This window comes from Ursus americanus, chromosome 33 (genome assembly GCF_024610735.1).
Source record: "Ursus americanus isolate L20-20 chromosome 33, mUrsAme1.1.p, whole genome shotgun sequence".
In the NCBI taxonomy this organism is placed as follows: domain Eukaryota; kingdom Metazoa; phylum Chordata; class Mammalia; order Carnivora; family Ursidae; genus Ursus; species Ursus americanus.
In genome coordinates, this window is record NC_142159.1 from 13,321,205 (window position 1) to 13,346,031 (window position 24,827).

Consider the following 24,827-nt stretch of genomic DNA (forward strand, 5'->3'; position numbering starts at 1 on the left):
CTGGGACCCAGGGCCAGCTCCTGGACCCACAGCCACCAGGACCCCAGCACCCAGCTGGGTCAGGGAGCTCAGCCACAGACCACCGTGAGTAGCTTTCTGTTGTTGCTTTATTTGGGGCCCCTTCCGCATTTCAGAAAACCTGTGTTGTGTGAAACCTGTGCTCCTACTTACCCCTTCCCCCCGGGGATATAAGAAGCTGGGGGGCCTGTCTGGGGCCAGGAAACTGATACCATAGGAGGAGGACTCCTAAGGTGTGTGAGGACCACTCACCGGAGGACTCGGGGCTGGTGCGGGCCTCACCCTTGGACAGGACCACGAGTCAGCACTCACAGAAGGAGACCGTCGCCAACATGCAGACAGCCTGACCGGGGCGGCTCAGTAGTGTTAGCCCCACACTAGACCCAGGAGGCCAGGGGTCGGCTCCGTGGAGGTTCCACTCAGCAGGCCAGTGGTGTTTACGGGTGTGCCCTGCGCAAGCACCCAGGTGACTCTCAGCACTGGTGACTCCATGGCCTTAGGAAAATCAGCCCCCGTCCTTCCCATTCAGCTCCCTCTTCTGAGAACTTTGGGCCCAAGACCAGCACGCATGGGCCTGTGGGGAGGGCTGGCTGGGTGATGCTGGCGCCAGATGGGTACCTGGGCTCAGCAGATGCCTACGGCGGACCTCTGACCGTCACACCGTCTGCCGCTGCTGTGGAGTGGAGATGAGGACGATGAGGCTGCAGGCTGCTGTTCCCTTGAATGGGAGGTAGATAGACACCTCGAGGACACAGAGGTCAGGACTGAGGCAGAGGAGGGGCTCGAGAGGAATTTAGATAGGCCCTGGGAGGCAGCACCCCAACGACCCTGGCCCCAGCATCAATTTCGACCAGTGAACCACATCCTTTACCTTTTGGCAGGTTAAGACCAGGTGGTTAAGGTGAGCAAAATGGTAGCATGGCTCAGCTGAGCAGAGCCCTCCAGGGCATCTCCTCTCTTCCCTCCTCATCTTGTTGCTCCTGTTACTCTTACCCTGTGCTCTCAGATGTACACAGAATGTTCTTTTATTCATTCTTATTAAAGCACGTTCAGGAGGACTCAAAGCTCTCGCACTACTGGGCTGGTGAGAAATGGGGTCTCAGTGTAGTGAGCTTTCTCACTTCCCTGCACGGCACATCGAATCCTAGGGGCTCACAGAGAACACAGACCAAGGGAGGGCACCTGGCCTTCATGCCACCCTGGCTCCTCCTATGATGGATGCCCATCGTCCAAAGGGGTTTGATTCCCTGAAGTCCAGCCCTGTCCACTTCCCTTGCACTCCTGGAGTCCAGATTTTTTTGCCAAGATTTGAAACCACTGTGCCTTGGGTGTAACCTCAGGGTTGGTTTACTACCTGGTAACTTCACCCAGAGGCTCCCACCATCTCCCCAAGGCAGCAGAACCCAGGATGTCAACACTCAAGGGACCCGTGACCCTGGGGCCATCTGTCCTGTGTCATTGGCTTTGGATGACAGATGTAGGCTCTTCTCCCCACCCACCTGGGATCCCGGCTTCACCTTCTCACTGCACTCAGGTTTTCACAAAGAACAGAAAAAAAGGGCTGTCTTCAGACAGTTTCTCCTTTCTACTCCACCCCTGCAAAACGTCCCTGGGCCAGGAGACACCAAGGCTGCTCTTTGAAGGGAGACAGGAGCCATATCTTACAAAGAAGGAAAAATCAAGGCTCAGGGGCAGTGGTGACTCATTCAAGGTCACCCGGCCAAGGAAGAGTGCAGCCAGTGTCCAGTCCAGCTCTGTGGACTCCAAAACTTGTGCTATCAATCACGGGATCCTGTGGAAAACCCAAGCCCCCTCACCAAAGCGTCAGGTGGCCTTGGATGGGTCCCATCACCTTTCTTTTTCTTTTAGATTTTATTTATTTACTTGAGAGAAAGAGGGAGAGAGCACAGCAGGATGAGGGGCAGAGCGAGAAGCAAACTCCCCGCTGAGCAGGAAGCCCAATGCAGGACTCGATCCCAGGACCCTGGGATCATGACCTGAGCTGAAGGCAGACGCTTAACCGACTGAGCCACCCAGGCGCCCCTCACATCACTCTTCTAACCCGCAGTTTCTCCAACTCCAAAAATGAAGCAAAACATGAGCAATCTGCCTCAAAGGGAAGCTCATTTGTTTTCTTAAGTTCACGTTTATGGAGCATTCGTTACGTGCCCGAGCTCCGTTAGCACTGCTGCCTTCTCTCGTCTGGTGCTCACAACAGCCCTGACAGAGACACACTGTCACCACCCACATCTGAAAGGTGAGAAACTGAAGCTCACACGGGATTAAGACCTTGCCCAAGGTCACATAGCTGGAGATAAATGGCAAAGCCAAGAGTCAAACCCAGTGCTGTCTGAAGGCAAAGCCGCCTGTGCTTCGGTGAGAACCCTCTGGGAACACGGGCGTGGAGAGCTCCTCCAAAGTGCTCTGGTGCAACGCAGGCTCGAGGAAGCATCGGCTCTCTTCCAGCTGAGCTCAGAAAAGAATTTAAGACCGTTACTCCCTCTTCCCTCCATCTCCTCTGGAGAGATAGGGTCTACAGAGCATGGGGTGTATCTTGCCCCACCCCCATACAGTGAAGACCCCAAATGCCAAGGAAAGAAAAGGACAGACCAGTGGAGTAGACCAGAATGGGAGGAGCCCCCCCCCCCGGTCATTAAAGCCAAGCGAGGGAGGGAAGGCTGCTGGGATCTCATACAAATCTGGAGAATGTTGGCGAGACCTCTGGGTAGAAATGGGTCGGGTTGGGTGTCCTATAGGCTTTGCTGCTTCTCTTCTCCCCCACCTGCTCTTACCCCTGCAGAGGAGGCCCCAATCTTCTGCTCACATGGTGAATCAGAGGCAGCCCTTCCCACCACAGCTCCCCCCTCCCCTCTGCCCTTCTCTCCCTGGGGGGTTGGGGCCACCCTAAAGTTCCTCTGAGAACCACAGCTGCGTTCATGGTGTTGCCTCTGCTGGACAGTGAATCCGTCCTCTGTGTGTCTCCGTGGATCTGTCTGGGTCCTGGGGGGATCTGACAGAGCTGAAAGCAGGGGATGGGAGCCTGCTGAGAACCAAGAGGGGGGTGCTAGGTATTTCTCAGACCTTCTCCAAGAGCTCACATGAGTCCTATCTTAATAGTACCCGCTGGCAGATGAGATCACCAAGGCTCAGTCACAGCAGGTAAATGGCAGAGACAAGACTCAAGCCCAGGTCTGTGTTTTCACTACTTTCCACCAGCTTTGCCCAACAGGAAGGGAGGTGTTCCAGAAGGTTCACACCATTAGAGGATCTTGGAGCTTGGTTCCATGTTTTTAAAAAAGTAGTGAATAATTATTTTGCTATTTAAAAGATATTTTTCTCAGGGTGAGAGCTTCTTAGGATAAACAGAAGAATCAAAAGCAGAAGTTAGTGGTGCTCAAACAAATGATGATCTAATTCCTCCCAAACCAGATGTTTATCATTTGGCCACTGGAGTGGCTTTCGCTGATATTTAGTTTTACGTTGGTCTTATTTTTCATCGTTTATTATTTAATTTATACCCTTAATGAGCCAGTGATTAAAGGCAGGATGCAAAAGGAACTCTGATGTCAGAAACACAAGGAAATAAGGAAAAGAAAGATACCTCCCCTGCAAATTTGCCTCGAGATTCATAAATCCTGTTTATCTGATCATATTTCTTCCATAGCTTATCAGGGAAATTCTTGCACTTCCCCAAATTTCAAGGAGTGTTAAAAAGAGAACATAGTATGTGCTCTTTTCTTCGCCTATGTCGGGCATAAAGGTGGTCTACACCTGCAGGGCCCATGCAGAGAGATGCTTGCCAACAGGGACCTGAGATCTATTTTCTCTTGCACACGACAAACGTGAAAAGTCTTCAAATTGGCTTTTTAAGCATCAAATGCCAGAATTTAAACCCTCCGGTCCTGAAAGTGATTTCCCTTCTCTTGTGACATCTCAGCCCTATTTTAATGTCCATTTGGTCCCGCAATAAAACATGCTCACCAACCGACCAGGCACGCTCTTCTGTCCTGAATATAAAGTAAATCAAGCTCAGGGGCCACTGGGAAAGTGAGGAGAAGTCAGAATTTATCTTTACGTATCATGCATATAATTTAAATGGTTTAAAATAAGCGTAAGGGAAAGTTTCGAACTGATGTGCTTATTGAAAATAGCGCACTTGACTTAAAATCACTTCCTTCTTCACGGGCCATACAAAATCATGAAATGGCTCAACTGATTCCCACTGGGGCTTCTAACATGATATATTACTGTGAAACACTTCCTGAGTCAGAAGAGATTGGAGACATTCCAGTCCGACCCCCTCATTATATTTTATTTTACTCTTTCCATTTGGGGCACGATCCTCAGAGAGCCTGGCACGTAGACAATAAACATGATGGTTAACATTTATTGAGAGTAAATTAAGTGCCAGCCAGGCACTATTACATGCCACCTTCCCCATTTACTCCTCACAACAGCCCTAAGTGGAGGTACTTTCATTATCCCCATTTTACAGATGAAGACACTGAGGCTCAGGGACCCCAAAGACCGTGGATCTTATAAGAGGCAAGATTGGAACTCACGACTGTGACTTGGGGCTGCCTCTTAAACCTCTGTCTGTAAATTCCTTTTTTTTTAATTTTTTTATTTTTTAGATTTTATTTTTTTATTTGAGAGAGAGAGAATGAGCAAGGGAGGGGCCGGGGACAGGGACAAGCCAACTCCTCGCTGAGCTTGGAGCCGGACAGTGGCTTTGATCCCAGGACCCTGAGATCACGACCTGAGAAGTCAGACACTTAACCAACTGAGCCACCCAGGCGCCCCTGTAAGTTTCCTTTTTAGTCTCAGTTGATCCTTATCTGTTTATCACCTCTCTTTACAGAAGCAGGAGATGGAAAGCCAGGTCTCCTTGCAAAGTAGTTCACCAAGGGAATCAGTACACTGGGTCTGATCCCAAACCCCAGGCCAGAAATGGTCATGTGCTTTGCCCTTCACTGCCCCGGGCCCCAAAGCAAACAGGCAGAAGGGCGTGTTCATTCGCCCTGTCACAGAGCAGGAGGCGGAGCGTGCGTGAGCGCCACTTCCCCAGATGTCTGGCCCATCTCTGACTTTTCCTCATCTCTCCGTGGCCTGACGGCCCACACCAGGTTTAATTCCTTCATCAGCCCGCATCCCGCTGTCCCTGTGACCTCTAGCCACTTTGTCACCACACAGACGTGAGTGCCCTCGAGCCTGTGAATCAGCCCCTTCGCTGGTCCCAGTTTACTCAATTATAAAATGGGGGTGCTACCAGTGTCCTGGTTGGCTTGTCATGCAGAATATATGAGTTAATATGTCAAGTGCACGGAATGGTGTGCGGCATACAGTATACAACAAGCGCTCATTCAATGTTACTTCCTATTATTGTCATGCTCACCACTGTGTTTCAAGAACTGGCCTGCACAGCTCTGTCACCCCACCACTCCGACTGTTGCTGGGAGAACCAGGCTGAGAAGTCCTCGTCATGATTCAAATACCTCTCTGTCCCCGGTTATAAGGCCTTGTTTGCCCTACAGAGAGCACTCCACGTTCAGAAGGGGTGACCAGCCACTTCCAGGTGTGATTCTAACAATGTCCCCTAACTGGGACGCCTGGGTCGCTGAGTGGGTTAAGCGTCTGCCTTCGGCTCAGGTCCTGATCCCAGAGATCGGGCCGCGCATCTGACTCCCTGCTCAACAGGAGTCTGCTTGTCCCTCTGCCCCTCCTTACCCCCACTTGTGCCCTCTTTCTCTCTCTCTGAAATAAATAAAATCTTTAAAAAAAATGCTCCCTAAAACGCCCTCCCACTCCCACCTCCCCCACCCAACACACACACACACACACCTTCCCAACGACCAATGACCAAGCTCTCACCTGTAGGAAGCTACCCTCAGGGTCAGGGAGATCCATGCGCTGTGATCAGCCATTTAGACTTTACTGTGACTGCGTCTTCAAAATTTTCTGTAGCAGGTTTTCTTTGAAAGAGAGGTAGAGGCCTTTATTTTTTTTAAGATTTTATTTATTTATTTGACAGAGAGAGACAGCCAGCGAGAGAGGGAACACAAGCAGGGGGAGTGGGAGAGGAAGAAGCAGGCTCCCAGCAGAGGAGTCTGATGTGGGCCTGGATCCCAGAAAGCCGGGATCACGCCCTGAGCCGAAGGCAGACGCTTAACGACTGCGCCACCCAGGCGCCCCAGAGGCCTTTTAATTCCTATTATAAACAGAGAGTCGGAGTGACATGCCCTGAATCACAGGGGAGCTCCCTGTTGGGACAGAAGTAAGACACATGTCATCGGACCGCCTGAGACCCTGAATCCTGGGCTCTGGCAAAGCGGGAAACGGGACCTTACACTACTTACAGAATTTCAAAGAGCCCCCCAGCAAGGATAGAGGTCCCCAGGCGGAAGCTGTAGGAGTGAGCTGAGCAACCGGGAGCAGAAGGTCTGATGATTATGGACCAGAGCCTGGATTTGAGTTGGGCTCTGCCCTTTTGTATGAGCTCAGGCAAGACACTTCAACTCTACGTGCGTCTGTCTCCTTGTCTGCAAAACAGAGGCAATGATGACAGTACCGCCCTCCCTCGCTTACCGTGAAGGTTAGCTGACTTCGCCTGCAAAGTCATGCTTGGCACAGCAAGCTGTCGGGGTTAAGGTTCAGTCTCCCACGATCCCACCCTCATCCTCACATTTACAGCGGGGCAGTGAGGCTCTGAAAGGCTTGTCCTGAGTTCTCTTGCCATAGATCCTTTGTGAATCACTTCTGAAATGCTAAGCCAGGCGTGCCCTGCTTGCTGGTATGCACTCCATGGGCCTTCCTTCCCTCTATAAAAAGATCCGTTGTGTCCCCTTTGAAAATCTTGAAGAAGGTCACCCTCCTTAAGGATTTTCACAAGTATCAGAAAGAAGTCCTTCCACCAATTCTTTCGGCAAATATTTATTGAGAAGCCACAATGTGCCAGGCAGTGTTCCAGGCACTTGAGAGACGGCGGAGGATGAGACGGACGATGAGCACCTGCTCTCTTGGGCTGAGATTCCACTGCCCTTGGCAGCTCTCGCGTGGTGCTGGACGCCCTGTTTGGAGCAAACAGTCCAGGGAGGAAAAGAGAAAAGGAGAGCAGAGAGATTGTTGCCCAAAGCCTGGGAAAGATGCCCCTCCCTCCAGGTGAGCCTGCCTTCGGAGCACAGGGTCTCTCACCAGCCTAGAAGCCTAGGTCCGAGGTCTGCCTCTGCCGCCTGCAGGCTGTGTGACCTTGGGCAAATCCGTCTAGCTGAGCCTCGACTTCCTCATCCTAAAACAGGGAAAGGGATCCCTGGGTGGCTCAATTGATTAAGCATCTGACTCCTGATTTTGGCTCAGATCATGATCTCTGGGTCGTGAGATGGAGCCCCACATCAGGCTCTGTGCTGGCCATGGAGCTTGCTTAAGACTCTCTCTCTCCCTCTGCCCCCTCCCCCACCTCTCCCTCTCAAAAAAAAAAGCAGTGGGGGGGAATAAGACAATCTATCCACAAGTGCAATGTACGGGATAAAGGAGACAATACAGGTAAAAAGCCTCTTCCAGCGCCTGCCACAAAGGAAGTACCAAAGGACAGTGACAAATTCATTTTCTTCACCTACTTTAAGCACAATGACATATGGCAACAGGCTGAATGCAGAAGCAGAGATGAGAATCCAGCTGTCAGACAATGAAGAGGTTCCCACCAAAGAAATTCTCATTAAAAATATGTTATTTCTATTTACATGTAATAGGTTCATTCAACATACTTTTTAATTTTCAGTTTTATTTTCTAATACAGTAAATAGTAAAAGATGTAATCTACGTCAATGAGAGCCCTTTAGGGTCTGGGTAACTTTTAGGAGGGTGAAGGGGTGCTGACAGCACACAGTTTGAAAACTGCTGCTCCAGGCTTTCGGAGCGGGCTTTCTCACGCCAGCTCGTCTGCAACCTAACAACACCCCCTGTTGGAAGGACCCTCGAGGTGTCATCAGAAACCCACTGGTGGTGCAGACGAGCACACCGAGAAGAGGACAGCTTTGCCTGAGGTTACCCAGCCATCGGTTCCACCCCGGACTGGAACCAGAATCCTGTCTCCTTGGCCCAGGGCTCTTGTCCACACTGCAGGCTGACAGGTGCCAATTTCTTCAGCCCGGCCTGGTTAATAATCCATCAGACTCCCCAGCACATTCTCAGCTTCCTGTTCACTCACCTGCAAACATCCTGAATGGAAACAGGACCTTCTCCCTCTGCTCTCCTAACACTGACCCACCCCCACCTCCTGCCTCTCGACCTTTCTCCTTGACCCCCCACCACCAGCCCAGGGGCATGACAGAGAGGACATTGTCACCCTCATTCGGTGCCAATTAGCAAAGAACTTGGGGAAGTGAGGAGAAAGCTGTAAGATGCATGCATATTTTATACGCATTGTCTCTATAGTGTATATAACAGATATATGTCTTCTGCCATCAATGGAGGGCTCACGGTGGGCCAGACACTGTATTAAGCAGGATGCTATCTCAATGAATCCTTGCGCCTCACCACCACCGATGAAGGATGTACTATTCATTATTCCCATTTTACAGATGAGGAAACTGAGGAAAACAAGTGAATAAAGTAGTGACTCCATCTGAGGGCACAGAGCTAACACTTGGCTATGCCAGGACTGGAAGTCAGGTCTGTCCGACTCCAAAGCCCAAGAGCCTGACTGGCAAATCCTTGGGGGTGAGGAGATCAGGACTTCACCAGGTTGGTGGGGATAAGACTATAATCTAGACCCCCCACTGTGGCACAGGAGGCATTACTGAGTGAAACTGGTCAGAAGAGGAAAAAGCCAGAAAGAGAATTGGTGTGATTTGGCCCTGGGGTTAAGATTGCCTGCGTCTGTCATTAGGGCAATCGCCCTGGGTTATGTCATGCCTTCAGTCATGTCCCTTTACCAATGTGACTTTGTCATAGCACAAGGGCTCAAGTCCTAGCTTTGCCTGTCACTTGCTGCGAATTTTGGGTGATGTGCCTTCCCCAAACCTGTTTGCTCAAGAAAAGCTACCTGCCGGGGTGCCTGGGTGGCACAGCGGTTAAGCGTCTGCCTTCGGCTCAGTGCGTGATCCTGGCGTTATGGGATCGAGCCCCACATCAGGCTCCTCTGCTATGAGCCTGCTTCTTCCTCTCCCACTCCCCCTGCTTGTGTTCCCTCTCTCGCTGGCTGTCTCTATCTCTGTCAAATAAATAAATGAAATCTTAAAAAAAAAAAAAAAAGAAAGAAAAGCTACCTGCCTCCGATACCAGTCATGAGGCCTCCCCCACTGTGCAAACTGTCAAATACGATATGGGCATTATTAGTTCATTCTCTGAAAGGGAAGTTGCTGGAGTACAAGGTAGCTGAAAAAAGGAAGAAGATATTTGAAAAGACTCAACAAAACGGTGCTGTGGGGAGATTTCAGATTCGTTAGTTGATTACCGAGAATTAAAGAATGTAGAATGACAGGGTGGACCCTCGGCCTTCAAAGGAGTGAACAAGAGTGCAGGTTCCTGGGGCCCCCAGCAAGGTTCTTAAATCTCTGGACCACGACTTCCTCATGTGTAAAATATGGAAAATAATTATACCAGGTTTGCAGGGTTGTTTTGAGGTTTAAATGAGATGATGTGTGGAGAGCGCTGGTCCAATGCCAAGCCCCATCATCATTACCCTCCGATCATCTTTTCGGGTGGCAGTACTGGGGAGAAAGAGAGAAAGGGTCTTCTCCATAGAACCAACTGGTGGCAGAGCCAGGCTCCAACCCTGAGCATCCGATTCCTAGCTTGGGACCCTTTTCTTTCCACCACGTCATACACAAACACACCACAGTTCACGTAGGCTCGCACCCTACTGCTTCGTTGTTTTAAATCATTATTTAATCTGCACATCAAGAATGGGGATAATAATAGTCTCCCCAGGCACCGATGAAGAAACTGAGACTCAGAGAGTTTGAGAACTTGCCCTCAGGTCACACAGCCCACCCAAGGCAGGGCTGGGATGTGAAACCTGCAAGGTTTCGTTCCAAAGCCTTGGCCCTTAAGCTTTGCTACGGGGGAAAGAGGCCTCAGGCACCGTTTAGCTTAATGCCTCCCAGGAGGGAGGCTGGAGATGATACAGACAGATGAGGAAGGAAGGTCCAGGGAGGATGACTTTCCAGACAGCAGGCAGTGGCCCCACAGACTCCTGGGTGGGAGCGATGAACGGTGAGTGGACTGCAGACTTGGGACGGAGTCTTCCAGCCCCACAGGACAGACTCACGGGGAGTGAGTTTCTTTGCCAACCACTAGACGTTTGAGAATGGCCTTAATGACGATCCTTTGTGCCAATTCTATAAATTACAAATTCTTTCCTTAAAGGACTGGAGGTGGCCTGTATTATGAATTAGGGCAGTGGAAATAAAAGCAACGCATTAGAAACCACCAAAAAAAAAAAAGAAGAAGAAGAAGAAGAAATGAATCAGGAACCAACCTTGAATGACCCAGGACAACAGGCTTGTATCGGATTTAGTTCTGAGCTTCCTGGCAGCTGAGGGAAAAGAAAACACAGAGTCTCTCTGAAGAAGCCTGCTTTTTTCCCAAATGGACATTTGGGAAATGTCCATTCATTCATTTATTCATTTATTCAATAAGTTGATTTTAAAATATCTATGTGCTTACTTTATGCCAGGCCCTGGGCTCAAGTGCTGGAAATCCCAGGAGAAATGTATTAAAGAAATCAGTCTTGGGGGGCGCCTGGGGGGCTCAGTTGGTTAAGCGTCTGCCTTCGGCTCAGGTCATGGTCCCAGGACCCTGAGATCAAGCCCCGGGTTGGGCTCCCTACTCAGAGGGGGGTCTGCTTCTCCCTCTGCCGCTCCCCCTGCTTGTGCTCACTCTCTCTCTCTGTCAAATAAATGCATTTCTAAAAAATCTTTTAAAAAGAAAGAAAGGAAAGAAGGGAGGGAGGGAAGGAAGGAAGGAGAGGAAAGGAGGAAGGAAAGAAGAAAGAAAGAGAAAGAAAAGAAGAAGAAAAAGAAAGAAAGAAGAAAAAGAAAGAAAGAAAGAAAGAAAGAAAGAAAGAAAGAAAGAAAGAAAGAAAGAGAAGAGAAGAAAGGAAGGAAGAAAGGAGGAAGGGAAGGAGGGAGGGAGGGAAGGAGGGAGAGAGGGAGAAAGGAAGGAAGGAAGAAATCAGTCTGGGCATCCCTTTGCATCTCTCCCCTAGGATAATTTCCATATTTTAACTTGCATCAGTAAACTTCTGGGACTTACACCACAGGAGAGATTTAATTTCCTCCGCCCACATGCTGTCCCCCCTCCCCTCGGGTGACGACCATAGTCCATAGTTGTCTGTTTTCAAGGTCAAGAGCCTGGACGTTGCCAACCCTTTAGTTTACTTTCTGCTTTAGACCTGCTGTTCGTGATTCTCATCTCTTTCCAGAATTCTGGCTCCTGGGTAAGCAGTGCTATGGTGAGAAGCTCGTGGTGAGGCTCAGGTTGAGAGGGACTGGGACCAATGGCCAATGTCCGTCATGGCTTGGGAACAGGGAGTGGTGGCTCGGGGACCAACTAATTGTCTGGCTTCTCGGGGCTGACTGCCACCTCCATAAGGGCTGCTTAGCTTAGCTTGGAACCCCTCATTAAAAGAACTTTGTTTCAGTGAGAGGGAGACTAGAATACAAAGATGTCATCCATCCGTGACCCAGATTCTACTCTCAAAACTAGAAGCTCACAGTCCAGGAAGCAAGAGGAGACACATATTATTGACACAAAGAAGAGAAGGTAGACAGTGATCCATGCAGCAGAACTCAGTGAGTTTCATCCACCTGGAGGGGTTGGGGGAAATCAGAGAAGGCTTCCTGAAGAAGGTGGCCTTGATATAGGACGTGAAAAAAATAGATAAGATTTGGGCAAAGGACAATAGCTTACAGTCCAAAACTCTAGAGAACTTCCTTGCAACTTGTAGCCAAGTGCTATCAAGCACGGAGGGGAACTGGGAGAAGAAATGTGGAAGGAAGTCCTCATGATTCCCTTCCTACAGCGGGACACAGCGCCAAGAGCCCAGCCTGCTGGGAAGCAGGTCAAGAAGTTCATTGAGGTCAAACAGGTTTTTATTTTTTATTTTTAAAGATTTTATTTATTTATTCGACAGAGATAGAGACAGCCAGAGAGAGAGGGAACACAAGCAGGGGAGTGGGAGAGGAAGAAGCAGGCTCCTAGCGGAGGAGCCTGATGTGGGGCTCGATCCCATAATGCCGGGATCACGCCCTGAGCCGAAGGCAGACGCTTAACCGCTGTGCCACCCAGGCGCCCCAAACAGGTTTTTATTTTTCTTTATTTTTTTAAGTTTTATTTATTTAAGTAATCTCTACACCCGATGTGGGGCTCAAACTCACCACCCCGAGATCAAGAGTCAAACGCTGCTCTGACTGAACCAGCCAGGAGCCTCCAAACAGGTTTTTTAAAAATGTGATGGCTTGGCCTTCATGGTGGTAAAGTGTCAGCTGAGAATAAATGGAGAGCTTTCTATCTGCCTCAGCTCTCGGGTGAAGGTCAGACAAGACTCAAGCACAGAATCCTGTAAAATCCTATAAATTCACTTAACTGAGTCACTTCCTGCCTTTCACTGGGCGTGTGCTGGGAGCCAGGCACAGTGCCACGAATTTAGTAAACATCTGTTACTTAATCTGCACAACAATGTGATATGGTGGTATTTCTCCCAGTTTACAGATGAATGAAACAGAGGCCCAGAGAGGTGAAGTAATTTGCCCAACGTCACACAGCCCATAAAGTAGAGAGCTGGATTCAAATCCAGAGAGATCCGGTTGCAAAACCTGCAACACTGGGATTCAACGTGGTGAATACCCAGGAGAACTAAGAAATCACCCAGTCTACCCACCTGCTTTGAAGATGAGGAAAGAGGGGTGCCTGGGTGGCTCAGTCAGTTAAGCGTCTGCCTTCAGGTCAGGTCATGAACCCGGGGTCCCGGATCGAGCCCTGCATCAGGCTCCCTGCTCAGCGGGGAGCCTGCTTCTCCCTCTCCCTCTGCTGCTCCCCCTACTTGTGCTCTCTCACTCTCTCTCTCTGTCAAATAAATAAATAAAATCTTAAAAATAAATAAATAAATGAGAAAAGACAGACCCAGAAAGGAGAAGGGAGCTGCCCAAAGACACTCAGTAGCAGAACAGGAACTGGAATCCACCCCCCCCCCAATTCCTCAGAAAAAAATGATGGCTCTTGGCCTCTAATCTCAGCTTTTCACTGCAGGTGTAGTGGCCGCAGAGAGCGTTCTTTTCACCTCACAGTTTGTCCCTGGCTTTAAACACGGGAATGCAGGGGCAGCTGTTACTAGGGCATTCATTTTCACTTCACACTTTCAGTTCAGGTAGGAAACCCCCCCCCCAGGGGCAACCCCCTTCCCCCTCCCCCCCACCCCCTCACTTGCGGGTTCCCTTCCCACGCACTCAGCATCAGGCCGCAGGCTGCGGGAGCCTCTTCCCCTCGGAGATGCTGTCTGAGCAAAGCGTGTCAGGTAGTTCTGGGGCTCTGGCATTGTTCTTAGGGGGGATGGCACTCGGTTGGCGGTTTGGTTCTCTTTTAATCGTCCTTTTGTACAGAGTCAGGTCCCGCAATGGTTCTGTTTGGAACTCCCCTGACGCAGGGATAAAAAATATGAACCCTTTCCCCTGCCAAAGGCACAGACGTCAAGTCTTACGCACACCTGGGAAGGACTGAGACCCCATCCCAGCTGACCCAGTGAAAAAGCCACAGTAGAGGCAGCCACCAATCGGTTTTTCCGAGGAGAATGGGACAGGTATTGTCATTGTCATTTCGCATGTGAGAAAAGGGGCTCAGAAAGTCGAAGGGGCTTGCCCAGAGTCACATGACCAGCCATGGCAGAGGGTGGGAACTAGTGGCCCTGCAGAGCCTCCCTCCATGCTGGGCACTCAGACATGTCCTGGCCCTGGAAGGAGGCCCGTCCGTCTAGGAGTCAGACACGCTGATTCCAGAAGGTATTTCTATCTTCCCACAGGGAAACCAGGGTTTCCTGTTGCTCTGTGCATCCTGTTGCTGTCGGATGTTGTCTCGTTAGGCCCCCCATCCAAAGGCCTGCATTTCCTGCCCTCACCTAATTTGGACAATACCGCAGGTCGGTGGCCACCCCAGACCTGGGTGAAACTCAACATGTCGGCAGCCCCCACGCTGGCATCCCTCTTCTAGGCTGGACTCTGCACGGGGTAAGCCATTCTTGGATGGGAGGGGGCTGTTTTCTAAGGGAAATATGGGGAGGGGGGAGTTTGGCTGGGACAGCGGGGTGCAGGGAGGAAGCTTCCAGTAGTGGCAGGGTGGGGACATGGGAACTGAGAAAGCCTTGCACTGTCTGTCACTCATTCGTGACCAGGGCCGAGAATGAAGGTGCCCCATTTCCGGTCTCAGCTCAGGTGTGACTTTGGCAACATTCAGCAATTGCTCTCTGTCTCAGGCAAACACCCCTCCTCAGCTTCTGTGGGCAGGGTCATCTCTGTGCCTACAGAACAAGGGTCCCGTCTTGTGATTTGGGGGGTGTGAACTCTAGTTCCAGCTCCGCTGCTGTTTTGTTGGGTGAGCTCAGGAGATTACATCTTGGACTGTTTTCTTGATGCTAAAACGATGGAGCTGGATTAGATGAAAGGTTTTCAATCTGTTCTTTGGACGGCCTTGAAGAGAGGGCATAGGTGATATGAACTCAGATTTTACCTGACTTAAGAATAGGGGTACCACCGATTGTAAAAATCGTTCTGCCTTCTTAAAAATTTTTTAAAACCCTGGATTAGAATAAGGGCTGCCATTGATCGAGCTCTCGGGATGTGCCAGGCATATTATTCTTAACAACCTCACGGAGTAGGTGAATTATCCCCATTTGAGGATGCTCATAATAATAATAATAATAATAATAATAACTTCCAGGTATTATATTAATTTACTTAAATCCTTGCAAAACCCATCTTACAGAGGAGAAATGGGAAACCCAAGGCATTGGGTATCTTGAACAAGGCCCCTGGCTGGAATTTCAAGATACGGGATGTGTTGCCCTCCCCCCTCACACTGTTACTGGGAGTCCACTCCATCTGAGGCAGCCCCTTTCCATGCAAATGGGGTTCATTCATTAGGGAGTTATTGAGCACCTACTGTGTGTAGGCATTGTGCAAGGCACTGATGACCCAGAAATAATGAAGTCTCAGTCTCTGATCTTGACCAGAGCTTTAATAACTCTGAGCCTGCTTTATCTATGAAATAATAATACTCACAATTTTTATTTTATTTATTTATTTATTTATTTATTTATTTATTTATTTATTTTTAGATTTTATTTATTTAGAGAGAGAGAGTGAGCACAAGTTGGGGGGGGTAGGTCAGAGAGAGAGAGGGAGAGAGAGAATCCCAAGCAGACTCCCCACTGAGCGTGAAGCCCAATCCGGGGCTCCATCCAGGACTCCAAGATCATGACCTGAGCTGAAATTGAAAGTCAGTGGCTCAACCCACAGAACCATCCAGGTGCCCCTTATTTTATTTAAGTGAGCTCTGTACTGAGCTCTGTACTGACTGAGCCAGCCAGGCGCCCCAATACTTATAATTTTTATAGTATGAAGTTATATGGATTACATTAGATAGTGGCTCTGGAAATCATTTTATAGAATTTAAAGTCCATACAAATGGTGGTTAGTTCCATTATTAATCTGGTTGGAGAAAAGCCTAGTGTGGCACTGGTTACAATCTAAGCAGAGTAGGGCTGGGAGCTTCCTGTGTGACGGGGCATCAGGGAAGTCTTCACTGGCTGAAAGATGAGTCCAGAAGGAAGGTCAGCCCGAGAAAAGAACCCTGGGGCGAAAGTGCGGGAAAAGGTGCAAGAAAGTAGAACTATCTGGGAAATGGCGGGGCATCTGGTGGAGCAAGGGAGCTGGGCGGGGCTTCCGGCAGAGGCTGCTGAGCTGAGCAGTATGCCTGGGCCTGGCTGTCCGGGGGCAGTACACTGCGTTGGTGTGGGCTAGCGCTGTCCCCGTGAACACAACGGGAGATACCTGTCATTTACAGTTCTAGTTGCCACGTTAAAAATGAATGAATGAATGAATGAATGAATGAATGAATGAATGAATGAATAAGAAGGAACAAGAGAATGAAATGAACACTGCTGTAGCTGTCTTCAGTCACGCGTGTCAGGATCCCTCGGGAGCACATTCCCAGGAGCGGAGCTGCTGCATCCAAGGGCGGCGGCACGTGGACCACACCAGATTTTGCTGAACTGCTCTCCCAAATGGTTGTGCCCATTTACCCCCCTCCCCTGGCGGTGCTGACCGATCCTCGTTGGTCCACGCCTTCTCCAACGCTCTACCATCAGGTTGCATTTTTCACCAATCTGATGGAAGTGGAGCTTGCATTTCTGTGGTTGCTACTAAGGTTAGATATCCTTTCAAAGGATCATCGACCATTTCTCTTTCATGCCGTTATCGTTCTTCTGTGTGGGTTCTCTTTTTTCTTCAGAAATCTAAGGCGAGGTTTGCCTGTTTTATTATCTTTTCAAAACGCTGGCTTCAGTCTTTCCAGTTCTTTCTAGTCTCCATTGCTTTCCTATGTCATTAATTCCTGATCTTATTATTTCTGTCTTCTGCCTCCTTTGTATTTATGCTGTTGTTCTTTTTCTAATTTTGTGATGTTGAGCACGTTGGTCTTTTTTCTTTTCTAATATGAGCACGAAGGGCTATACATTTCCTTTTCGGTGCTGCTTGGACACTTCCCACAGATTTTAATGTTACAATTCTAAGTATTTCCTAATTCTTTTTCGGATTCTTTGACCCAAGAATTATTCCAGAGTGGGTTTTTAAAGCTTCGTACTTACGAAGTTTGTTAGTTACACTGTTTAAGTTCTTGATTTTTTTAACAAACTGCACTGTGGTCAGAGAACAAGGTTTGTATGTTACGGATTATTTTAAATCTGTTGAAATCTACTTTTTACCCAAGACTTAGTCAGTTTTGATAAATGTCCACATTTGCTTGAAAACAATGTGTATTCTCCAATTATTGGGTGCTGAGTTCCACATATGACTATTTAACCCAGGTTGTTCATTGCATGTTCAAATCTTATACATTCTATTAATTAGTACGTTGTCTGCTTAAATTATCAGCTTCTGAGAAAAAAAATGCTAGAATCATTCACTATGCAATTTCATTTCACTTCAAGTCCAAAAATATTTATTGAGTACCTGTTATGTATCAGATAATATTCTAAAACCTTATATAAGAGGACAAAATAGTTCCTTGACCTCATGGAACGTAAATTCTAGTGGAACAGACAGACAACGAACAATAAAATATAATAAATAGGTAAGTTATGTAGGGTAAAGTACATGTTAGAAGGTGATAAGTGATATGTGGGTGGGGAAACGTAGAGAATGAGGGAGATCAGAAAAGCAGGAGGGTGGGGTGAATTACTGTATTAGAGAGTAGGAAAGATGTCATTGAAAAGGTAAAACTTGAGCCAAGACTTGAAAAAGTGAGAGCCTGAGTCAAGCATATATTAGGGAAAGAGTGCTCGGGCAGACGGAACAGCCAGTGCAAAGGCCCTGTGACAAGGGGGTTGGACCCATCAGGCAGCCAATGTGGCTAAAGCTGGTTGACCAAGGAAAGCATGATAATTAGGCAGATCAGAGAGGTAATAGGGCCAGAACACATAAAGCCTTCTAGGCCACTGTAAGTATTTGTTTGGCTTTTACATTGAACGGAGTGGGCCCTACACAGGGTTTTGGACAAAGGAGTAGCATGATCTGACGTATTTTAAAGAGATCCTCTAACTGTTGTGTTGTAATTAGACTAAAGATGGGTCTGGTTAAAAGCAGGGAGCTCAGTTAGTAAGCTATCAAAGTCAACCAGGTAAGAGACGGTGCTTGATTTTTAAAAGCCTAAGATGGTCTAAATAAAGCCTCAACTCCACCTCTTTCTTGGCTTATGTTACTGTCATTCACAATTTTACTTCCATTTTGTTTCTATACCCTCCAAATCAGTCATTAGCCTTATTATTATTGCTTTATACAGACAATTATTTTTACTTACTCATACATTTAGAAACTTGCTTGTTCACAATTCCTTCTTGCCTTTCTGTTCTTCCATGAAGAATTTCCTTCTGCTGATGACATACCCTTTAGATATTCCTTCAGGAAAGATCTGTTCGTCGACAACTCTACTTGTATTTCTTTAGTTTGAGTTATAGTTTAGTCCCCCCCCCCTTCTTCTGGCTTCTGTTGTTGCTGTTGGAAAACCTGCTTTGAAGTTTCATTATGATTCATTTGCTGGTATTGTGTCCTTTCCCTCTGATTGCTTCTAATTTTTTTCTCTTTGTCTTTGGTGTTCTGAAGTTTTATTATGATATATGTGAACGTGGAATTAGTTTGTTTTTAAAATTCTGCTTGTAGGGGTGCCTGGGTGGCTCAGTTGGTTAAGCATCTGCCTTTAACCCAGATCATGATCCTGGGGTCATGGGATCAAGCCCTGCGTCAAGCTCCCTGCTCAGCGGGGAGCCTGCCTCTCTCTCTCTCTGTCCCTCTCCCCTGTTTATGTTCTCTCTCTCTCAAGTAAAGAAATAAAATCTTTAAAAAAATAAAATAAAATTCTGCTTGTAGTTCACTGTGATTTCTGAATCTAAGGAGAATTCTGGACAATTCTCCACTCTCAGCCCACCCTCTAGTGGCCTCCCCAGTGCCCACCCCCACTTCTATTTTTCCCTTCTGAAATTCCAGTTAGATATATTTTAGGACTTTTCATTCAATCCTTAACCTCTCTTTTATCTGTCCCATCTCTTTGTCTTTTTCGTGCTGCATTTTGATAAATCTCTTCGATCTACCTTCTGGATCAGTGCTTTCCAGCTAATCTGTTCTGTTCTTTCACCTACCATTAAGGGTTCTTTTTTCAAAGACTTTATTTTTCACTGCCAGAAATTCTACTTCATTCTTTTCTCTTTTTTTTTTTTAAGATTTTATTTATTTATTCGACAGAGACAGAGACAGCCAGCGAGAGAGGGAACACAAGCAGGGGGAGTGGGAGAGGAAGAAGCAGGCTCCCAGCGGAGGAGCCTGATGTGGGGCTCGATCCCAGAACACTGGGATCACGCCCTGAGCCGAAGGCAGACGCTTAACCGCTGTGCCACCCAGGTGCCCCTACTTCATTCTTTTTCAAATATGCCTAGAGAGTCTCCCATTATGTACTCATGGTTTTGATTCCTTATTGCTTAATTATATTAAACATATTCCCAAGAATGACATGAAGCCCTTGAAAGCCTCATTCTACTGTCTGACATTTCTACAAACTCTTGTTCACATGTCCTTATACATTTTGTTATTTTGCGTTGGGAGCTCAAATTCCATGGGCCCCTTCCTGTGGGAAACTTGTGTGACCTGGCTAGAAAGTATATTCCTCTGGAGAAATTTCAGTTTTGCTTTCTAATAGTGTCTAATGATGTCCCATACAATATTTGGATGTTCTGGTTTGGTGTTTCTCAATATTTAGAACATACTTATACCAAAAAAAAAAAAATCTGACATTCAGATTTACCTGGATTCTTATATTTTATCTGGCAACACTCCTGGTGTGAAGCCAAAGTCTCATCTTCGTTGTTAAAACCTAAGCATCTTACCAAACGGGCAAACAAAACAAAACAGAACAGAATACCAATGGGAAAAATCCCCTCCATCTCAGCATTCTGGATTCTATTTTTTCTTGGTTTTGATTTCCTCTTGATTTTTGGCCCTTGGATATTTCTCTTACTTTCAAAGGGACGTCTCAGGATTAGTCTTTTTGGAAACAAAAGACTAAAAACCTCGCAGGCCACCTCTGCTTCTTGAATTCCCACATACCTCTCCTAAGGCGACCAGTACAGGCCTAGTGACCCACTAGAATGCGGAGGGGGCAAAATATAAAAGAACAAAATATAAATTGCTATTTCAACATACAATTCAGCCACACAGGTAAAGGGTTTGTCTCAGCTGTTGATTGTGTGAAGTCATTATTGCGCTAATTGAAAAAGACTCCTTTCTTCTTCTCATTGTACTACAGCAAAGGCTTCTTGGCAAGCCCAGCAGGAGCCAAGGGACCCACCCCATGGAGAGACGCTGGGTGATGGGGGCAGCCAATGGCTGTAAGGATGGCTTGGATTTCAACCCCATGAAAGAGTACATGGTCCTGAACAGCTCCCAAAGGATAGCTATTGCGGTGTTGTGCACCGCCCTCGCCCTGCTAAGTGCCCTGGAGAACCTGGCTGTACTCTACCTGATCCTGTCCTCCCACCGGCTCCGCAGGAAGCCCTCATACCTGTTCATTAGCAGCTTGGCTGTGGCTGACTTCCTGGCCAGTGTGATTTTCGCTTGCAACTTTGTGAATTTCCACGTCTTTCATGGCGTGGATTCCAAGGCTGTCTTCCTGCTGAAGATTGGAAGCGTGACCATGACCTTCACAGCCTCTGTAGGCAGTCTGCTGCTGACTGCCATTGACCGCTACCTCTGTCTGTGCTACCCACCTACATACAAAGCCCTACTCACCCGTGGGAGGGCACTGGCAACCCTGGGCATCATGTGGGTCCTCTCGGCATTGGTCTCCTACCTGCCCCTTATGGGATGGACTTGCTGTCCCAGTCCCTGCTCTGAGCTTTTCCCCCTGATCCCCAATGACTATCTGCTGGGCTGGCTCCTGTTCATTGCCTTCCTCTTCTCTGGCATCATCTACACTTATGGCCATGTCCTCTGGAAGGCCCATCAGCATGTAGCCAGCTTGGCTGAACACCGGGACAGGCAGGTGCCAGGAATGGCACGAATGAGGCTCGATGTAAGGTTGGCCAAGACCCTGGGGGTGGTGCTGGCTGTGCTTTTCATATGCTGGCTCCCGGTACTGGCCCTTATGGTCTACAGCCTGACCACCACCCTAAGTGACCAGGTCAAGAAGGTCTTCGCCTTCTTCTCCTTGCTCTGCCTTGTCAACTCCATGGTCAACCCCATCATCTATGCCTTGCGGAGTGGGGAGATCCGCTCCTCTGCCCACCACTGGCTGGGCCGCTGGAGGAAACATCTGAGGAGACTCAGGCTGGAAGGAAACAAAGAAGTCCCGAGGTCCTCAGTCACTGAGACAGAGGCTGATGTGAAAATCACCCCATGGCCAGATTCCAGAGGACTAAACTGCTCTGAATACCGATGAGTCCTCTTGCACAGTTTTAAACAAGCTGAGTCAGAATCATTTCACTCCCTGGAGGGGAGAGAGCAGCCTTGACCCTGTTGTCTTACTTGAGCCAGGCCCTAGGGGCTTGGACCCTTACCCCTTTTTGCTGATGACTAATGGCACTGACCCTGGCAGGTAGCCTGGCCATGCCTATCCAACGCAGACTGTTGGATAGCTAGGCCATGTGAGGAACGGCAAGGTGGGCGAGAGGCCTGAGAAGGCTCAGTGCACTTTCAGGTTAGGAGAACCTCCCCAACAAGATGGCTTAGTGATTGCATCCTCCAGAGACCACAGGAGCCAGATGGAGCCTTCAGGCTCAGCAATGAGGGACTCAGAGGAAATCTGAGAAGACAAATGGATTATTTTCCTGGGATCTCAAGATGTCAGATGGGATGGCTGGCCAACCCCATTCTTGCTTGATTGTTGGGACCTCCTTGGTTCTAAGGCTATGAAAGACCCCACTTTCTGGTCACCCTTTCCTACTGAGGACCAAAAATTTTGATACAATGAGGATCAAGGGTATTGATCCACCTCTTTCATAGGTAATTGACAAGCCTCTAGTTCAGGGAATCTTGTTATTAGGGCAGTGGCCCCAGTTGACACCCTGATAATCTCCACTCACAGCCACTGTGACCTCCTAGGTCCCCGGGGAATACAGGGGAGGCTGGGACTGGTTGACACAGAATTTTCAGAGAATTTTGTGATCCCTCTGAAGTCCTTCCACTGGGAGCAGGCAATGGCCCAGCCTAACTCCAAGAAAAAGGAAGACATTCACTAAGATTTCCTAAACCCCCAAATTGTTCCCCGTTGCCCCTCAGTTCAGCTCCTTTGTCTATTTACAAGACAAGGTGTCCACTCTTCATTTGCTCATGCACCCATCTCACAAATGCGTGCCAGGCCTTATGCTAGGTCCTGGTTGTGCAGCCATAAATGAGACTGGCCCTGTCTAATGTGGCTTACATGCTACATTTTGGTGGGAAGACAGCCACTAAAGAAGATAATTACTGGTGATACAATGAAGGAAATCATTAAGGTCATGTGATAGGGATTAATTGAGGCAACTTTAGGTAAGCTAGACCTACTATGTGCTCTGGTCATAAATGCCAGCTGGCTTTTATAGTCTTTACTATGTGCCACACACTGGGATAAGTGCTTTCAAATGAAGTATTTTGCTTAGTCTTCACAATAACCTGACCTCAAGACGGTCTTGGTACCCTCATTTTTTTGATAAGGAAACATTTAAGAGCAAAATCACTTGCCTGTGATCACACTGCTGATATGTACCCAAAGCTGGAGTTTCCAAAGCCTGCCCCCTTTACCACTAACCTCTTGGCCTAGTTCAGTCAAATTCTGCTTGATTAGGAATAATACTTGATTCCTATAACATCAGATTGCTGCGATCTTAACTCAACATTATTTCTTCATTTTATGCCAATATACTTCATTTTCTGTCCTGTATTAATTTCCTATACTAATTTTCCACAAACTGGGGTGCCTGGCTGGCTCAGTTAGTGGAACATGCCACTCTTGATCTTGGGGTTGTGAGTTCGAGCCCCATGTTGGGTGGAGAGATTACTTCAAAATAAAAATCTTTACAAAAAATTTTTTTCCACCAAGTGGCTTAAAAGAACAGAAACTTATTCTTTCATGGAAGCTTCTGGAAGCTAGAAGTCCAAAATCAAGGCATCGCCAAGGCCATGCTCCCTCCAAAGTTTCAAGGAGAGTATCCTTCCTTGCTTCTTCCAACTTTTGGCCGCTCCTAAAGTTCTTTGGCTTGTGGCAACATAACACCAATCTCTGCCTCCATCTTCATATGGCCCTCCTCTCCCCCACTTTATCTCTTGGCGTCTTCTTTTAAGGATGTCAAACATTGGATTAAGGCACATTCTAATCCAATATGACCCCATCCTAATTTAACAAATTACATCTACAAAGACTATTTCCAAATAAGGAAACATTGACTGGTTCTGAGTGTACATGAAATTTGGAGGGACATTATTGAACCCAGTACAGCTCCTGAAGGACAAAGTCAACCCCTCAATTACAGCCCATATCATGGACTGTGTTAAGTGGCAGGCACTGGCTAGTCTTCTCCCATGAGATGAGCTCCACGTTCACCTCTTGGTCCCCAGGGGTCCCTGACAATCCAGCATAGAGACTTTTTTTTCTCCCAAATTTTTATTTAAATTCTAGTTAGTTAGCATATAGTGTAATATCGTTTTTTGGGAGTAGAATTTAGTGATTCATCATTTACATATAACACCCAGTATTCAACATGACGATTGCCCTCCTTAATACCCATCACCCATTTAGCCCATCCCCCACCCCCTTCCCTCCATCAACCCTCATTTTGTTCTCTTTTGTTAAGAGTCTCTTACAGTTTGCTTCCCTCTCACTTTTTTTTCCCTTCCCCTGTGTTCATCTGTTTTGTTTCCTAATTCCACATATGAGTGAAATCATACTGTATTTCATATATATACCACATCTTTATCCATTCCTCAGTCAATGGACACTTGGGCTCTTTCCATAATTTGGCTATTGTTGATAACAGCATAGAGTCTTTTTTTAAAAAGATATTATCTATTTATTTTTGTGAGAGAGAGAGAACGAGCGAGGTGGGGGTGGGGGGCAAAAGGGGTGGGGAGGGGCAGAGGGAGAAGCAGACTCCCCACTGTGCAGGGAGCCAGATGGAGGACTCAATCCGAGGACTCCAGGATCATGACCTGAGCCCAAGGCAGATGCTTAACTGACTGAGTCACCCAGGTGTCCAACAGCATAGAGTCTTAAGAGGGCTGGTCAATATCTGTGGAACCAAACTGCTCCTGAAAAGCATTCTGGAACATCAAATTTTATTTTAATCCTGATACCTATCTTTTTGTAAGGCAAAGACATGGCATTAGTTTTTGAGGTAAATTTGTGATTCCTTGAAGTCTGGACATACCTTTCTTTATTTATTGGTGGGGTCTTTTCTTTTAGCAAAGAAAATGCACAAGTGCCTGGCATAAATCGATACTCAGTAAATATTTTATGTTTAATGAATAAAACTAGAGTTTAAAAATCATTGAATTAAATGCACTTCCACACTTTCTACCTCTCTCTTTTCACATTCACGCTCAATTTCTGCCCTATGTAAAGAACTAGTATATGGAGGAGGAGAGCAAGCAGAGCAAGGGGACCCTGGATGTGACAGAGCTCCGCCCTCATAGTTTAGATGAGGGAATGGGCCCAGACAGTGGACAAGACTTGCCCAAGAAGCCCCAACAAGGTGGTATCCAGTGCTAGAAATGCGGGTTTCCCAACTTCCAGCTTTGCCCTCTCTGTGGTCCTGTCTCTCACCTGTCCCTGCAGATTTACTTGTTGGTTACAAGGATAAGGAGAAGTGAAGGTCACGGTGTCCCATTTTATCTTCCCCATGATGAATTCTCTAACATCAAAGACCATTAGTCACTCTGATCACTAGAAGATGCGTGCAAACAAAATGGGTTTTGTATTGGTTTGGTTTGAGGTGTCTGTGCTCACTGTTCTGGGCACCATTTCAACACAACCTCGCAGAGAAACACCCAAGATAAGATAGCTGTTCAATCAGCAACAGCTAC

At 47.6% G+C, this 24,827-nt stretch overlaps 1 protein-coding gene across 2 annotated transcripts; it reads left to right on the top strand.

Moving 5' to 3' along the window:
- Nucleotides 1-23,837, top strand: CNR2 (cannabinoid receptor 2). 2 transcript variants are annotated; one of them, XM_087858381.1, is made up of 3 exons: nt 1-84; nt 14,033-14,237; nt 20,080-23,837. In XM_087858381.1, exon 3 carries the CDS (start codon nt 20,125-20,127, stop codon nt 21,208-21,210), a length of 1,086 nt encoding a protein of 361 aa, XP_087714507.1. In that variant the 5' UTR covers nt 1-84; nt 14,033-14,237; nt 20,080-20,124; the 3' UTR covers nt 21,211-23,837. The 2 variants fall into 2 exon arrangements, with proteins under 2 accessions (XP_087714507.1, XP_045638294.1); XM_045782338.2 differs by lacking the exon at nt 1-84 and having other exon boundaries at nt 13,974-14,237.
- The last annotated feature ends 990 nt before the right edge of the window (nt 23,838-24,827 follow it).

Excerpts from the sequence above, each read along its gene's own strand:
- CNR2 (XM_087858381.1), top strand. The coding sequence starts at position 20,125 with ATGGAGAGACGCTGGGTGATGGGGGCAGCCAATGGCTGTAAGGATGGC.